General features: G+C 39.3%; 1 protein-coding gene across 10 annotated transcripts in view; it reads right to left on the reverse strand.

Moving 5' to 3' along the window:
• Positions 1–19146, reverse strand: part of NLGN1 (neuroligin 1) — a 567297-nt gene that overhangs the window by 8581 nt on the left and 539570 nt on the right. For 7 of the 10 annotated variants that reach the window (XM_074963550.1, XM_074963554.1, XM_074963552.1 and 4 more), the window contains one exon: positions 2651–2863. In XM_074963550.1, the coding sequence (XP_074819651.1) occupies positions 2651–2863 (213 nt within the window). The remainder of the gene's footprint in view (positions 1–2650; positions 2864–19146) is intronic. The other 3 variants (XM_074963559.1, XM_074963557.1, XM_074963555.1) reach the window with 1 other exon arrangement.

The raw sequence follows: 19146 nt of genomic DNA on the forward strand, positions 1-19146 counted from the left end.
GAAATATATGGCTCAAGTGCATCTCTAGATTCATGAGATGAGTCATAACTGAGTTTTGTCTGAGTAAGAGCTGAGTAAAAACAAAGCAGAACCTCAGAATTAGATCCAGAGAAAAAATAATATTTATAGGGCCAGATATTCAGTTGATGTAAATCAGCTTGAAGTCAATGGATCTACAGTGATTTATACCAGCTGAGGATCTGGCCAGTAGAATACATGCAGCAGAGTACCAAATTGGAATTTTCACTAGGATGTAATTCTTAATGCAACGTAGCTTCACTTTATGTGCATGCTGTGTAAATCTCTTTTTTTTAATTGTTTAGAATTATTTTCTATACCAATTAGAGAAAGAGTCAGTTACATGGTAAGAAAGTGCTGAGATAAACATTATAGCTTGCTAAATTGCACATAAAAGGCCAGATTACGTTAAAAGTCGTCAAGTCCTCTAGTCATAAAGCTCAATTCAGTTACTTTAAAGAAATACTTCTGTTGAACCGTGTTAGTGAAGAATGGATGACAGAGAGAAAAGTAATTTTCAGACTGTAACTGATTTCTGCCAACAACAATGTACAGTAAAGGAAGTGAATTAGATTTCTATCAGGAAATATTCACACTCGTGGCTCAAGGGGCTGTAGGCTGATATTAAAATGACATTAAGGCATAATGGGCCACACTTTGCTATCGTTTGTATGTCAAGGTCTCGCTGAGGTAAATAATCATTTGCATTTATTCATCCACAGATTTCAAAGTACTTTACCGAGATGGATAAGCACTATGGTTCCCATTTTGCATATGGGGTAGCCAAAACAAATTATTTAAGATCTCCATCTTGCAAAGTGCTGAGTGTCTCCCGACCCCTGAAGAATGCTCTGTTCAGTGGGAGATGAGAGCAGTCAAGTAGGAACTCAGCAGACAGTAAATGGGCTTGCGCTTTTGACAAAATGTTATAGCATTACAACATGACTGTGTAGAGTTAGCTGACAAGATGCACATCATGACTGATGGGTCATTGCAGATAAAAGCATATAGTGTTCAGCATTACATCGGTTACTTGTAATTAAACCAAAGGCCAAACGGTCAGTCATTGGCAGAGAATGGAAACCAGGTTTCCTGACTCTTAGCCCCATCCTCAATCCACTATGCCACAGATGACCCACACTGTGAGTTCTGCTGAAAAACTGATGGCATGATATGACCCAGAGATTACACATGGTTATGGGCACTATGCTTAGGCTAAGGTCTGACTGGTAAACTACTGGCTTAAAATGCCATTTTACAAAACATGTCACAGGTTAACGTGCAAAGACCTATATAATTGTGTGTGTCAAATTTATATGTGGATTCTACATTTCTGCTTCAAGGTATTTCAAGTATTAAAGTGAAAGTGGTCTTTGGCTGGAAATGGTTAAAATTATTTTCTAAAAATAATAATAAATAAAAATAATAATTATTTTAAATCATTTTTAAAATAATTTTTTAAATTAAACCCACTGTCCTAGGAATCTATTTTCCACAATAGTATTGTTTACATAAAAGAGAATTGGCCTGATTCTTCTCCCATTTACATCACTGTAAGGCCAGATCCAAAAGCCCACTGAGACTTAGTGGGAACCTTTCCATTGACTTCAATAGGCTTTGGTTTAAGTGCTCGATGAGAAGTAAATTCTACTGATGTTAGTGGAGTTATTCCAGTACCAGTGTACAATCAGGCCCTCCAGGGAGTTCACCAATGTAAATCGGAGGAAAATGAGGCCTTATGTGTCTCTCCAGACTCCATCAACAAGGGTTTTCTGTCATCTGCATGCTAAGTCTAAACAATATATGTGAAACGGATAATGACAGGATGGAGTCAGAGAAACAATGTGATCAATAAGCAGTGGCCGTGCAAATGAGAAAAAAAGTGTGTGGAACTCTGGAGCCAAAATGGAAGGAAAAAAAGTTTTTTGGACTCAAACAACATTTTAAAGTTCCTGCTGTTTGCCTTAACTTAATTAGAGAAGAGGTGTTAGTTATGGAATAGAAAAAACAGATATAGGCAAAAAAAATTAATTTGTGACCTTGATGCTTTGACAATTTTGGCTCACGCATGCAAACATTCTTTTCTCAGAAGACAGCAAGTGAAATTCATGCAGTTTCAGACAAAAGATTTCTGAACTAGGCACTTTCCCCTTCCCACTAGATAATACTGTGAAGCATCTCAGCCACTAGCTTGAAAATAGGAACCATGTCGTTTTATTTTTCTTTAAATCCTGCTCCTCATGAGAAACTAAACATGCCTTTGATGACTGATTGAATATAGTCGACCTCATCTACTGTGAGCATCACTGACTGGTTTTCCAAAGAGGACACCCTTAGGTAGGAAAGAAAAGAGACAAAAATGATGTACTGTGCGTGTGCTGTTCAGAAGTCTGTTGCAAAAGTGTTTCTACGAAGCTCCACAAAGAAACAGACAGAAAGTCACCCCAAATTTAAACGTGCACAGAAGAGTTGAGGAGGAAGGCAGCTATTACAGCCTTTAAAAAGCCAGATTATTATTGAGTTGAACTCAGCAGGCCATAGAAACAGAGAGAGAAATACAGAGCATCACATAGTACTAATGGTGGTGGCATGCAGACACCAAAATTGTCAATATTTGCAACCTGCATAATACCTTTGGTTGAATTGCTCCAACGGTTACCTTCAGAATAATGGGATAAAGTCAACAGATTGACGCATGAACCACCTGCACCGGATCCAAAAACAGTTATTCTTAATGGGTCACCACCAAAGAACCCAATATTTTCACTAGTCCATCGCAAAGCCTGGATTAGATCAAGGAGGCCATAGTTTCCTTTTGCTGCTTGATCCCCAGTACTCAAGAAACCTGCAAATGTAAAGGAACAAGAGAAAAGGTTTAGCATATGCTCCTCAGATTACGCTTGTTGCTCTGTTATCTTCTCAGTAATGTTTCAAATGTAAATGGAGCTAAGTACTCTGTAAATACATCATTTTTTATATCCACTTGGCAATAATTTACAAGTGACTCATCCTCGCTACAGTAAATCCTTTGCTGTTCATTGTAATATTAACAATGATAAATGAATGTGAGAATTGTATAGGTACAATACAGGATAATATGCTCATTGCAGAATGAGACTGGAAATAAGTCAGTAAGGACCTATGGCTTTTAATAATAATACATTGAGAGTAAAATCTTTGGGGAAGGGACAATGTTTTCTGTATGTGAGCAGTTCCTTTCTCATTGTGGGCACTATTGGAATGCAACTAACAAAAAATAATAACACAAATTTGAATAGAACACCACGATATTTGTAAGGTCAAATGTTTAGCTTCTGACCATGAGTGTTAAAAGGATTATGTCTGAAAAACTTGGTGCATGCCTGTTTTGCAGCAATTTATGTAAGCATAGGAGTCAGCTGGGACCCAATCTGCATATGCAGATGTGGGTTTGGTGCATGCCAGAGGGGTGACTGCTCAATTTTGCAATCCATTGATTGTGGTGTAGGTACTCCCTGTATTACCACATTGCCTCCTTTTTTCCTCTTTTCTCTCCCAGTCGCTTTACTCCCAAAAAGATTCAATTTATGTCAGAGGACAGACTGAGCTGTACAACCTGAGTGACTCTCCTACTCCCTGAGCTCCAACCCACATCCATTAACCTGGGTTAACTGAGTCTGCATTAAAGGAAACACAAGGCAATTTGAGCTTCTCTAGTACCCCCCTAGCATTAAATAGATAGGAGCTTAGATGTAAACCAGGGAGCACATAACTTGTTTCCTCATAGTCATTTGGGAATTGTATCAGGTGGAGAAATGAATGCTTTTCCTGTAGTCAGCACAGGAACTTCGGTTTTTTGTTTATTAAAGACTTGTGATTGTTACCATTAGGCAGCGGACTCTAAAAGCTGAACAATAAACACATCCGAGAAAAGCTCCTATTCGTTTTTATCTTGGACCCCATGGGTCCTGTTGGTCTCATGCACAGCTTATAAAGTCTTTTGAGCAAAGGTTTAAACAATATCAGCATTTTAAGGAAAACCAAAAGCCTCCATTTGTGTATGAAACTGATTTCACGCACACAAAATGGACAACGTAACAGCCTTTCAATGAGGGCCCTGTAGAGAAGTACCACCATTAAAGCAATTATCTCCACATGAACTACATATTAGTGGGTCCTCTGTTCTACTTAAAGTTACACTAATTTAACTCTCCTTTGATGCAGAGATCACCATGCTAAACAAAAAAGTTTACAGTAGTTTTCCAGAAGAAAGCATATAACAATTCTCTTACAAACTTCATCACTCACACTGTCACATCAACAGCAATACATGCAGCTCTTAAGACTTAAATTCAGAATAATAACTGTATCATATTGATGGGGAAGGAAGAAAAAAGATTCCTTATTTATAACAGCTAGCTACTATGTCCTTTTAAAAATATCCCTTTTGTTACCCAAAATACCAGGGCATAAACAGGGAGAAGCTGAGTTTATGGACTCTGTTACACAGATAGAGAGAGATGACCATTGACTCTAGAAGTCAACAGGAGAGTGACTGCAGAAATACAGAACACAACGTGTAGTAAGAGCCAACAGAGGAGGATCAGGCTTTACTGTAATTGATGCACCTTTCCAGTGAGAAATGGATACAATGCAAGAGAAGAAAGGTTTCAGAATATTTCTTCTTTTAATGCATAGCAACATTAAGGCCATGATTTCAAGCTTTGTGATAAAGGACTTGATTCCACACCCGCTGAAGTCAATTAAAAGACTCCTACTGACTTCACCGGCATTGGAACAGGTCCAGAGTTAGGCACCTAAATACAAGTGTTCTGATGTACAGAGAGGCTGAGCACATTCAACTCTGAATGAAGTAATTTTGAGCTGGGATGTCCACACTCTCCGAAAAACAGGTCACTTTTTTTTTTTTTTTTTTTTTTTACAATGTGCCAAATTTTAGGCACCCAAGTGTGAACTCTTAATCCTGAAGGTTGTGACAAGATATTTGATTCAGAGTTGTACAATCATGTGGCTTCTACTGAACAAGAACTTAGATAAATTTTGACCAAAATACTGATATTCATCTGCAGCCAAATAACATTTGTCCAGCATGGGTTGCGGGAAGAGATGACAAGATAAGAAGGCTCCATTCCACCTTCTAGTTCCCCCATGCCCTTTTGGACATTCAGCTACTGCTCCCTTTCCCTTTCAACAGGCCCTTACCCCTTTTTTTTCATTCTTTCACTTCTATTCCTCTCTCACTTGCCTTCCCAATATCAAATCCCCTTCTTCTCAGGAACAAAGTCAGTAACTGCAGTTCTTGCGATCTGCATGTGAATAACACACTGGTCAGTAGTCCCCATGGCACTCTATCCACAGAAGATGTGAATGTGTTACGGCCCCCAGCTACAGAATGTGCTTCTTGACTCAAGCTGGCGAGCTTCATGCTTTTAGCTCTTCTGCTCCCCAGTGCTGACTGGGGGTGGCTACAGAACTTGGACCATCCCTTAGTCTGTTCTTTAAAAGTTTCATTTTGATACTATCAACAAACTTTGTTTAAGAGAGACACATATGAATCTGAGCTTGCAGATGTAGATCTTCACCTGCTAGACCAATAGTAAAAGCAGAAGCACAATCAGATTAAATTATATATATATATATATATATATATATATATATATATAAACCTTTCTAGAGGACAGCAGTCCACTATTTTTTATTACTATTATTATTAGTATGCAAAACAAGCCAAACTTTCATTTAAAACAAGTAACGCTGTTCAGACTAGATTTCATTACCCATTTAATTCTTATTGGGCTGGGTGAAATTTTCAGACAGCTCGTGATGGTCAAATGGAGATGTCCTATTTGTCCTGCCTTTTTCATAATGTGGGATGACAACAGCAAGTTATGTATAATATAATAGGAAAAGAAGTACTAGACTAATTTCTGCGCACAGTTACACCACAGTAAGTCCAGAGTCACTCCAATGACTTAACGACTGGTGAGTGAGGGCAGACTTTGGTCCACTGTACCTGATATGTTCTGTTTTGTCAGATTATGCCTAATCACTGTTACTAGTTAGTATTACTAAAATTCTGCAGTAATAAACAAATATTTATAATACACATGACTATTGTTTATTGCTCTAGTCTTCTATTTTGACTTCAGAGGAATAGCACTAATTTAGTGTTCAGTCAAATGCTCTCGCATTCATTCTAACAGAACTTCCCCAACTGTAACTACATGGAAAGCTAATAGGCTTTGTTGCAGAGAGATCTGAGCTATGCTACATTTAGAGGTGCATTTGTTTGTTTTAGGTCAGTGCTGAGCTTTATTGCCCAGGGAGGGAACAGGCTAGAGGTATAAAGTGCTAGGCCAGCAGTTCTCCACTGTTAAGACCTTATATACAACATCTAATTGGCATATTTTGTTCAATTTAGTTACACCGGATTCCTAGTCTCAGATTAAATTTTTTTATTAAAGCTAATGTTAAACAAATTATATAATACATAGGTTGAGAAAAGAGTGTTTGTACATCTGGGTATAGTGCTTAGATTATCCATAAATACAAAGTTTGTTTTAAAAAGTCATATGATACATATAGTACATAATCAGCAATAACCCAAATTTAGGTGAATAAATTTAACAATACAGTTTAGATATTAGAGTCTAAGTACTCGGGTACATCACTCATGAAAAGCTGTACAGAGAGTTGGTTGTGGGAAGCAAAATATATCAATGAGTAAAGATTGTCCCTCAGTAACTGAGCATTTCGGGTAAATTGTCCATTTAGAAAATACAATCCATGAGGAAAGTATTTTGGTTACTTTCCTGACTGCGCTTCTCATTGGCAGTCCAGCTATTCCCTCCTGCTATTGCCGATGTCTGGTGATGTGTTCCATGTAGATGTCCCTCCACCATCTGATGACGTCAGACACCATGAGTTGCTGCATCAGCCGAGCATAGCATTGACCGATTCCGCATTCTCTCAACACTCACTCGTAACTGGGGTCCCATGCGCCCAAGGCTCTGACAATCAGCGCGTGTGTCTGAACCTGGTAACCCTTAGCTCTCAAGGTTTTGGCAAGAGGGGAGTATTTCTCCTCCTTTTGAGCTTGGGCATTGCGGAAAGCCAGGGTCCTATTCTCGAAGGGCACTGTGACATCCACCATGATGATCTTCTTCTGGTCCTTGTTAGTGATGACGCTGTCCAATCGCAGTTGGCTGTTGGTTCTGGGGATGGTGGAGTTCACGGCAACCTTCCCTATGGGTGGCAGGATGGCTCTGACCAGGCGATCTTGGATGGCATTGTGTTGCAGCTGCCAGGCTCTGGAATGGGGCTTGCAGCTACACAGGCAGCATATCCTTAATATTAATAGAATATTTTACTAATGGAGAAGGGATAATGCAACTAGCAAACTAGGAATCACAATACTGAAAAAGTAGAAAGAGGCCATAAAACATAAAATGAATTTAAAAAGTCTTCCTCCACAATCAGGTGTCTGCAACACATATCAGGTTCCAGATCTTATAAACAAGGCTTCTGAAAATGTTGCTCCAACTTATTTCTTGCATCAAATGCATTTTATACGCAAAAGACAGTGTGATTGTAATACAAGTGGAGAGTCTTCCTATTTCTGTAGATTCATGCCAAACACATACAGATGACAAGTAGGTGAATGATTTAAGAACTGAAGGATTTTATTTTAGTTCTGTGAGATGTTCAAAAAACAGACTAAGTCATTATATGTTTTAGTATTAATAAGCAGATACATTCTTTATTGACTGTCAACGATGGAATGGACACTGACGGTACTTACACTTACATAGGAACCTGCATCTTGAAGGATCACATAAGCCGCTCTAGAGATACTAATTTTATTTTGAATTTGTAAGTAGAAAATGAGATTAATAAATCAGTACGGAGACCTGGGTCACCATTGTACCTGGGCAAACTGCAGGATACATGTTTATTGCTGTTTGCAAAATATCAATGAACAGATATGGATTCTATGTAGCTGTTCAGCAAACCATGTATGTGAACATATTTCAATCTCTGAATTGTACGTAAACATTCACCTTGTATATGTATTTTAAATATTCATTGTGTGTCACTGGTCAATTAAGTCATATGGTATTGTTTATGCTCTGCAATTTCATGACTGAAATGTTATAAACTGGGGGCAAGCATCTTTCAGACAAATAGGCTATGCCCTTGTTTGTAGGTGATTAGAAGATTTGGCACAAAGAACAGCCATTACCTAAGAGTTATTGTAATAAAATCTATCCCTATAAAAGTTCATGGAAAGGTGAATAGAAAGGGGTGTGAACATGGCTGACTTGAAAAACGTTTTGGACTCCAAAAAGATATCCCAATATTCACACACAGCCTTACTCAACCTGTAAATACTAGGAAACAGTTCAGCTATTTTATCTACATCATTTCAGTTTTGCTTTTGGAAGAACAGTATTGAAAAGTTAAGCTTACGAACAATAAGCCATATTATGAGCAATGCAAAGCAACTGCACTAACTCATTAACTTACTGGACCCTAACGTGCTGCAGCTGGGAGGTAGGATTTCTTAACAAGTCCAATATTCAGCACTACTGCACAAGTAGTTGGCCTCAGGAAATCCCCATTCCTGCTGCCAAAACAACTATTTGTAGAATGTAATCAGCTAATTGCGAAAGGTCCACATGCTAAATATAGGCACTTAAAAGAAAATGGTACCCTTTTGGCTCAGCCTAGCATTCTGAAAGTACTCATGGAGAAAAGCATGGCACTGAATTAATTCTCATCTATGTTTTTACAAATTATGAGGATCTCTAAGGTGCGCTATTGGGTGCCAACTCCTTTTGAGTAGTGTTGGTGGGATAGGCCAGGGGTCACAAAAATGCTACAGCTGTGGCGGTCTTTGAAACAACAAAAAGAAATTCCACCTCCTTTGGGTTTTATTCCCCATTTTCTTTTAGTGTCACAGGTGACACAAAAAAAGCCCAAGCCACTGGAGTCCTTTAAAACAAGGAAAGAAACTTCCTCTACTTTGGTCTACACTGAAAAGTTATATTGGCAGCTACCTTGGTCAGGGTTATGAATAAAACCCTACTCCTGACTGAAACAGCTATGCCAACAAAACCCACAGTGTAGATGCAGCTATGTCAATGGAAGAGTGCTCCACAGTAAATAAAACAATAACAATGCTCTCATAACCCAACACCTCTGAAAACCTTAATAAAAATAAAACCAATAGTTCCTATGAGACAACATGGCCCAAAGCAAATCCTAATAGCAGGGTAATGTGTATAATACAAAAAAAATTAATCATATACCAATCCTTTGGAACACAGACCATCCCCAACCTAAACACAGCCCCAACCAAACCCCTAAAAATAAACCACCAACTCACAAACATAATGGGTGAGATTTGTAATGCTGGCCTAAATCTCCTCCCATAAAGTTAATGGGGAGTTTTACTTTCAATTGGAGCAGAGTTAAGCCAATGTTCTTAGGACATTTGAAACTCCCACCTGAAATATTTTCAGGATGCCATATTTTGTCACTTGCCTATTTAGTGGGAGAAAACAGTTTCCTTGAAGAAGGCTTTACCTCTTTTTCTCTCATAATTATATCATGGTTGCCCCACTATTCCAATCCTATCAATCTCAAATACCAAGATATGGTGTTAGGCAGTACACAGAACATTGAATCAAATGCCTACCCCTTGCCTACTGAGCAACATGAGAATCAATTTTCAGTGGCAAAAATGGACACATGGCATATTACATATTGACCGAATTATACATGAAGGACTGGAACCTTCAGACCTTACTGGATATTATTGGGTAGAACAACTATGGGCCATGATAGCTTGGTGTAATGGAAAATATCAATAAACACTGGATAGACATGGAGTCAAAAGCCTTCTCAACTCTGTAAGGTCAAGAATCTTTATAATAAAAGAGCCGAGATCTGCTGAAAAAGTCTCCCTTCCCATCCAGCTGTTTCCTTTTCCTTAAGAATCTGTGACGAAATGAGGTTCTTATTCTATAATCTGATCCATACGGAAAGACCCCTTTAAAACATTGGAATTTAAATCAGTTTTGAGAAGAGACCAGAAAATAACCCAAACTTTTGCACTTGCCAAGAACTTCAATTTTTATGAAATTTCAGCTTCCGCAGAAAAAAATTTCCCAAATGAAAAATGGTAGGTTGACAGAGCTCTCATGGTTAGAAGATGCTGTGGAGGATGGGATTTTAGGCCAAACAGAGGCACTTAAATTTATATTCAGGCAGCCTGATTCATCCCCAGCTCCTACTGACCGTAAATTGAAAATGTTAACTTTAGTTTATCGTGTCATGGGACAGTTAATTAGACATGCGACTGTTTAGAATGTACATTGGTCCAGTTTAGATTTGCTTAGTAATGTCTTTAAATTGAAAACTTCTGCTGATCTCTGCAGGGCCGCAGAACAGTTTTCCCCCATGTTAAAACATGAAATAATCTTGGATTTGTAGTGGCTGATCTGGCTGTTAATATGGATTTTGGTTAGTATTAATCACTTCCGGAGGCTTTTGAAAATGCATATGGATCGATGAGATGGTGAAATGTAGATTGACACTTTTGGTGGTCATTCTTATAACAATGCTTTAAAAATGTGAAGAACAAGCCACTTTCAGGTTCTTTGATACAATAGTAACTCAACATTGGGAGGCTCTGTGATGAGGATCCAACGTTAGTATATAACCTGATGAGTCAGATTTGAAGAAAGGGAGGTCAGGAATCTGCCTGCAAAAACGTGTGTGCAATTACTGTAATAGCACGCACAAATGTAGTTAGATCCTAAACAGCCATTGGAATGTGCAATCATCCAATTGAGTTCAGAAATTCAGGTGTTAATATGAACCTCAGAGTTTGCTTTTTGAAAACGTTGACATACTCATACTGTATTACCATGAGTTAAATAATCAAGTTAAAAATAAAGACGCAAGCATCTCTTTTTAAAAATTATGTCTGGTTTAATTATACTATATGTGACATTGCACCCCATAATGCTTTTTAGAAATATGATTATGAGTGTAAATATGACATAACTGGAATATGTTTTATGCTAGATATGCCATGTAACATATCTTTGCAAAGGTTATGATCTACTGAATATATTCATCCTATTTGTATGCATATATCATTGTTATATTTAAAGCTATGAATATTGGCTATGCATTTGTTTGATTCTAGGTAGCCTCAGTGAAGCATTTGGTCAGCTTCTTGAGAAAGGACTATTTTCAGTAAGTGCCCAATCAAGAAACATTTAACTGGGTTTTGGGAGACGTCAATCCACATCTGAGCTTTCCTGGGAACATTCAAACTAACATGTAAACAATGGAGTCGGCCTGCAAAAAGCTGAATCATTCATAGACATGTGACTTGCCCAGGTGGCTATAGACTCCATCTTGTTGCTGTGATTTTGCACAGGAGAACAAAAGGGTTTCTGCCCACAAGAGAAAGAATATAAAAGGCCCTGGAAACCCCTCCATTTTGTCTTCAGTTGGCTCAGAAGATAACCTCTCCACACCAAAGAGATGCCTGAAAGAAACTGGAACAAAGGACAGTAACTACGGGGGGGATGAGGGGGGAGGAGAGTGATTGCTGGACTCAGACTAGGAGGGAGTCTAGTCTGTGAAAGAAGCTTATTAGAACATCTCTGAGGGTGAGATTTGCCTGCATTTTGTTTCCTACTGTATTAGGCTTAGACTTGCGTGTTTTTGTTTTATTTTGCTTGGTAATTTACTTTGTTCTGTCTGTTATTACTTGGAACCACTTAAATCCTACTTTTTAGATTTAATAAAATCACTGTTTACTTATTAACCCAGAGCAAGTAAGTAATACCTGGGGGAGCAAACAGCTGTGCACATCTCTCTATCAGTGTTATAGAGGGTGAACAATTTATGAGTTTACCCTGTATAAGCTTTATACAGAGTAAAACAGATTTATTTGGGGTTTGGATCCCATTGGGAACTGGATGTCTGGGTGCTAGAGACAGGAGCACTTCTTAAGCTGTTTTCAGTTAAGTCTGCAGCTTGTGGGGGACGTAGCTGAGACCTGGGTCTGTGTTTGTAGCAGGCTAGCATGTCTGGCTCAACAAGACTGGGTACTGAAGTCCCAAGCTGCCAGGGAGAACAGGCTCAGAGGTAGTCTCAGCACATCAGGTGGCAGTCCCAAGGGGGTTTCTGTGACCCAACCCATCACACTATATCTTATTCTTTGAGATCAGTCATTCATTCTGAGACATACTTGTTGAAACACACTTGAGTAAACACACTTTTATTTTTTTTGGCTTAACATCCCTACAGAATGCATAGCAATTCTTTTACTGCTATGGCAACAATTTACCTCACTCCCTAGAGGGACTGCATAGTTGACCGACCTTATGACCTTCCTGTGGTCTGGAACTCACACTAGCTAATGTGCTATGGTACCAAGACTTAGCAAAATGAGAGAGAAAGAGAGACTACAAGAGAGCACTCTGTCACTTTAAAACAACTCAACAGCAAATTTGTCTTTTATCAAAAATATTGCCAGTTGGCAACAGCTCAATTTATAGTTATTTTAGCTTTCTTTTAAGAAGAACGGGCACCAATTTTCATAAAGTAGGTGGGTAGATAAAACATCAATTCAATTTCAGACCTGAATTTTAAAGGACAAAGGAGGCTAGGTGAAACAGATACCAGCCCTTACCACACAGATCCACCACAAAGAAAGCAGGTTAGCACGATTGGCATTTGTGTTCATGAGGATAGAGCTACTACATCTATTCTTATTCAAACAAAGGTATATAGCCCCCTGGTCAGGGATCTATCTAATCTATGGACTTACCTACTTATCTAGATTGTTATACCGTATCCATCATTATATTAACTGTGCACCAGGAATGGTGACAAGGACCCTGACAGTTTACCAATATTTGAGGCATCATCTCTAACTCTTTGGTCTTCAGTTTTCAGTACTTTAGTTGTGATCATTGGTAGCCAAAAATATCAAGTAATTAAGAAGTTACTGTGCCACATCACATGCCTGCTTTTTCCTACCAAACATCCTGGTCTACCATGGATGCTTTACTGTCATGGACGCTTTACTGTCTGCAGCTTCTGTATTTACCATTGGCTAATGTAAGATGTAATAGCTATTCCAAATGATTTCCCCCCATTGCAATCCACATTTTATTCACATTTTGTGAATTAAAGTCTGGAAGCTGTATAGCAAAATTTGAAAGGGGATGATCCTGAATGCATCTTTTTGAAATAAAAATAACAGGCTGTAAATGCCACTTTAGAAAAAAATGACTGCTATTAAAGTATTCTTCACAAACAAAATCCCAAGAGATTAAGCTACCGCTGTCTGCACATCTGTTGAGCAAAACAGTAGCATGCAAAGGTTATACATTAAAATACAAGTAGTATGTACAAACCCTGCATTTTGTTCAAGAACATAATTATAAAACACCTGATCACACACAGATCTTCTTTCTAATTTTGTAGCAACAATTTAAATAAATACAAGATGTCAAACATTAGTCCCCAGTTTAGAGGAAGGGGAAGGCTTCAGTTCCACCCAAGTTAATTGAGGCTAGAATCATTCCAGCAACATCTATGGTAATTTCACATTGGTGCACTTCAATTAAGGAATAATAAGAGTGCAAGTAATTTATACTCATAGATTAGATGTCGTCCGTGAAAAAATTACTGATTGACTGAAAGAAGGTCTCTGGAATACTTGCAGAGCAAAGTAGTGGGAGTCTCAATTTTGGGGCCCCCTCTCTGACTGAACCCAGCATCCTGATCCTATTCAAAAACATGGTCACAATAGCCACACTGACATTTTAAATCATAAGAAATGCTTTTTTTACACCCACCATGTGTCAATTTTTTGACTTCATTCAAACGGCACCTAATAGAGCTTCATTAACCAGTGACCGCAAAGAACCTTGAGCTCATTTTCTAGTTGCTTAAAGGTTTCAAACGTTTATTAATTTCATTCAATTGCTGACAAAGGGATGCATTTTTGCCATTATTATTTTTTAGTTAAAGAATGCTGTAATAAAGTTTAAAGTATACCCTGCTGATGAGACCCTGGTGTCACCTAAGTGCATGTAGGTAACTAACTTCCCATTATGCTAATGTATAAAACCATACACTCTACTGAGTGGAGACTAGAGCCCTAATAAATGTCTTCTAAAACAATGAGATAATTTCCATTAACATCAGGAAAAATCATTTATTTTTATGCTGTTTCTGATACTTCCACTGCCCAGATGAGTCCTGGGGTAGATTTGTTGCTTTGCAGCCATCTTCCCTTGTGTATTTCACTCTTCCTATTAGTGTCAAGGGCATTGCCAATCCTCAATTTTAAAAAAGGCACATGCAATGTTTTGATATCGTCACTTGGCTGTTTAGTGGATGGGCCAGAGTCTCAGCTGGTGTGCATCAAAGTACCTTTAGTGGAGTAATGAAGTCACACCAATTTACACCAGAAGAGGAACTCCATATGTTTCTGACCTCTGTGGACAGCAAAAGGTCATGTGTGCTGCAGTTGCAAGTGATGTTCATAATCATTGTAGCAACTGTAGTTGTGGTGACAATTCATAAAATAAATTATATTTTATGAATAGCAGAGCATAATTGATGCTTAAGACAACTGTCCGTCCATGTGATGACCAGAGGCTGAAGTACATGATGGATGCAGACTTTCAAAAAGAAACCTATGTATATACTTGAGCTAATGTGAAGTACTGAAACTGGTCTTTTTTTCTGGACAGATCTGTCCACATAAAAGTTTTATGCTCCTGTGACACATAAAATGAAAAAGACGTACGGAAGTGTTCAGTGTTGTGCTGTACAGCTGAATGGCAGATTTTGCATTCAGCGCCAGTATATTATTTCAGAAGTTGCTCTGTTTTGTAAACTCCGTTTGCTCAGTGCTGACTGATCAGAGAGCATCATTGGTTCAGAAAAGCATCAGATGATATGCCTAGCCTGCCCCTCCCTCTTTCCACCAGAAGAACAAAGAGGCAGATAAAGCACTACAGGGAGGAAATTCAAAAGGTATAAAACAAAAAATATGTATATTTTTTGTAAGTCAATGCTTCATGGATTCTTTAGGTATTTTAGAAACCAACACTACATATAAAACCTACCCTACAATTATATTTGAAATAACACATATGGAAAAAAACATAATTGCCTGATCTTTGAGTAGGAGGACTAAGTTTTTCACATTCTTCCGTTGTTCACAACCAGACTAAATGAGACATCTTAAAGCTAAAAAACACCCATCAGCAGCAGAAGCTAAATTGTAACCATTCTACTGTCACCAAAAAGAATAAGAAAGGGAGGTCTCGGGAAGCAAATTCTTAGCACAAAACAAACACTGAATTTACATAAAATTGCCAACTATAACAAAAAGCTGTCACAGGAGGACAAGAATGTTTTTTTCAATTTACTGAGAAATCTTATGGCAAAGAGTAACATCTCTCCTCCCTGCTCCCCACACCTCCTGGCCTTTGATCTAGAAGTATTCCAGTGAAACTCTGGTATCTTGTGCCTTCGGGAGGACATATCTAGTAGGCCCCACAGGGGTCAGCCCTGGGTCTGGCACTATTCCACATTTTAATTAATGACTTGGATAATGGAATGGAGAGTATAGTGTGACAAAGTTCCTCCTCTGCCTTGGTGGGTCCTGCACTTATTGGCGGATTTTTCTCACCTCAGAGGTTCACGGCAGCCCTCAGTTTGGCCACTTTCGTGGCTCAAATCTGCCATTCACTCAGTTTCACTCATCACTGGCCAGCATGGGGAAAGGAAGAAGAACAATCCCTACAGTCTCTGCTGATCCACCTAGTGGATCAGGGAACAGGCCAGAGACCTTCCCCTCTGGTGGAACCCACAGTCCAGTTCAACTCCTCCAGTATCAAGTAGGGATGGAGGGATGGGGGGAACCCAGGCCCACCCTCTATTCCGGGTTCCAGCCCAGGGCCCTGTGGATTGCAGCTGTCTACAGTGGCTGCTGTAACAGCTGCATGACAGCTACAACTCCCTGGGCCACTTCCCCATGGCCTCCTCCCAACACCTTCTTTATTCTCACCACAGGACCTTCCTCCTGATGTCTGATAATGCTTGTTCTTCTCAGTCTTCCAGTAGTACACCTTTTCACTCTCAGCTTCTTGCACCTCTTGCTCCCAGCTCCTTGCACACACTGAAGTGAGTTCCTTTTTAAACCCAGGTGCCCTGATTAGCCTGCCTCAATTGATTCTAGCAACTTCTTGATTGGCTGCAGGTGTTCTAATCATCCTGTCTGCCTTAATTTGTTTCCAGAAAGTTCCTGATTGTTCTGGAATCTTCCCTGTTACCTTACCCAGGGAAAAGGGACCTACTTAACCTGGGGCTAATATATCTGCCTTCTATCACTCTCCTGTAGCCATCTGGCCTGACCCTGTCACAATACTTATAAAATTTGCAGATGATACTAAGATGGGAGGGGTTGCAAGCACTTTAGCGGACAGGATGAGAATTCACAAGGACCTTGACAAATTGGAGAATTGGTCTGAAATCAGTAAGATGAAATACAATAAAGAGAAGTGCAAAGTACTACACTTAGGAAAGAAAAATTAAATGCACAACTACAAAATGAGGGGTGGTCGTACTGCTGAAAAAGATGCGGTGGATCACAAATTGAATATGAGTCAACAATGCGATGCAGTTGTGAAAAAGGCTAATATCATTCTGGCATATATGAACAGGAGTGTCAAATGTAGGATATAGCAGGTAATTTTCCTGCTCTCCTCATCCCTAGTTAGGCCTCAGCTGGAGCCAAGTGTCTAGTTCTGGGTGCCACACTTTAAGAATAATGGGAGAAATTCGACAGAGTCCAGAGAACTATAAAAATGATAAAAAGTTTAAAAAAACCTCACCTATGAGGAAAAGTTAAAAAAATTGGGCATGTTTAGTCCTGAGAAAAGAAGACTGCGGGGTGGACCACATATGTTAAGGGCTGTTCTAAAGAGGATGGTTGATCAATTGTTCTCCATATCAGCTGAAGGCAGGACAAGAAGTAATTGGCTTAATCGGCAGCAAGGAAGATTTAAGTCAGATATTGAGTAAAACTTCCTATCAATTAGGATAGTTAAGCACTGGATTAAGCTTCCAAAGGAAGTTACGGAATCGCCATAACTGGAGGTTTTTAAGAACTGGTTAGACAAAAACTCTCAGCAATGGTCTAGGCAGGATGGTCCTGTGTCAGCACAGGAGGCTGGATTATGTGACCTCTCAAGGTCCCTTCCAGCCCTTCATTTCTATTATTCTGTTTTACTGTAAAATGGATTCGGACTGGCAATAGTCACATATTACATAAAATAGTGCCAATATATTTTTAACATTGTTAACCAAACACCACAGACTCAAGTGGAACTTTCACAGCCTCAGGTGAGTTAGTCTGAAATTTAATCTGTGCTAATTTCCCTAAACAGATGGTACATTAATTAAACAGTACAAAACCATTTTACACTCTCTTTCTGTATTTGGTCCCATCAGAAATTACTTATGTTAGTTACTTAGGACCTAATTCTGCCACACTTACTCATGATGAATAACTGAAATTAAATGACACTATGTGTTTAGTAAAATCCTATGAGTAAAGGTGGCAGAATTAGGTCCCGAGGTAGAAATCTTATCCACAATGGATTACAATAAATGTCATAATTTACCCACAGAGACCACACAATGGTATCTGTTTATTTTGGTTATTTATCATTTTAAAATGTGTTTATATAGTAGCCATTAAAAAGTCAGTAAGTACAATTACCATGAGGTGGAGTTTAAGGCCAGTATACACATGAATGATCCTCATTCATGCATATAATGTAACTGAAGTCAGTGGGTGCATATGTGGGAATAAGGAACACTGAGATGAGTGTAAGGGATGCCCACACAGAATCCCGGAAAAGATAACAGATTATTATTGTTGTTATTTTCACTTTGGAAGCGCCGAGGAACCCCAATCATGGCTCAGGGCCTTGTGCTAAGTGTTGTACAGACAAGTAGCAAAGAGTCCCTGCCCCAGAGAGCTTCAATCTGCAATGTAGATAGGATGCAACTTGTGGACAAAATGGATAAATGGGTGAGTTGTGAGGATGAAATGACAATAAAACAGTTTAGCAGTAAAGCAGAAGTCAAAGCTTGTCACTTGCCTAATAAATGAGACCAACATTGTGTCTTGTCTGGCACAAAGGCCAGTATCAGATGCTTCAGAGCAAGGTGTGAGAAACCCTGCAGTAGGCAGGTAGAGGATAACCTGTTCTTATGGGGTTACTGTACCTCCCTGTGCATAGTTTCCCACCTCCCCCACTTGCAGCATGTTGTCCAATGTCTCTTTCTAGTGGACAGGCAATTCTGAGTTTGAGCAATTAGCTCTCTGGCCAATCTTCAGTTAAAGTCTGTTCCTTTTCGACATTAAGCAAAGTCTCCCAACCCTGTGTACCTGTGGTGCTTAGCTGGTACCCATCATAATAGTATCAGCACCTAACAATCTTTAGTGTATTTATCCTCACAACACCCCTGTGAAGTAGGGCAGTGCTATTTTCCCCATTTTACAGATGGGGAACTGAACCACAGAGAAACCAAGCGACTTGCCCAAGGTCATACACAAAGTATGTGGTGGAGCAGAGAACTGAACCTTGATCTCCCTACCAATGGGCAATCTTTCATCCCCAGGCTCACAAGTCTTTTTCCTCCTGGTACAGGCACCAGATTGTCTCCTCCTGGTGACACAGCATTGGTGTTGGGGAGTCCAGTCCTTCTCTCAACTCCAGAATCTGACATGGCCTCTTAAGCAGTGAAGTGGCTGGTGACATATTGTGCTAGCATATCCCTCTGAGTCTCAGATACCATGCATTCATCTTTGAAATTCTAGTTTGGACACTTTTTAAACGTACTGTACAGACAGCTGCAGCAGCACAGGAGCCTGCAAACAGAGCTGTAAACAGGGGAGTTTGAGTGAGAGTTCTGTTAGAGGAGAAGGCATTTGTAGAAGCTGGTAGGGGCAGTGTGCTGGGAGAGAAGCTGAGCCCTGATTAGGGGGCGGCTTCTCTGATTAGG

This window comes from Natator depressus, chromosome 9 (assembly GCF_965152275.1).
Source record: "Natator depressus isolate rNatDep1 chromosome 9, rNatDep2.hap1, whole genome shotgun sequence".
Classification (NCBI taxonomy): Eukaryota; Metazoa; Chordata; order Testudines; family Cheloniidae; genus Natator; species Natator depressus.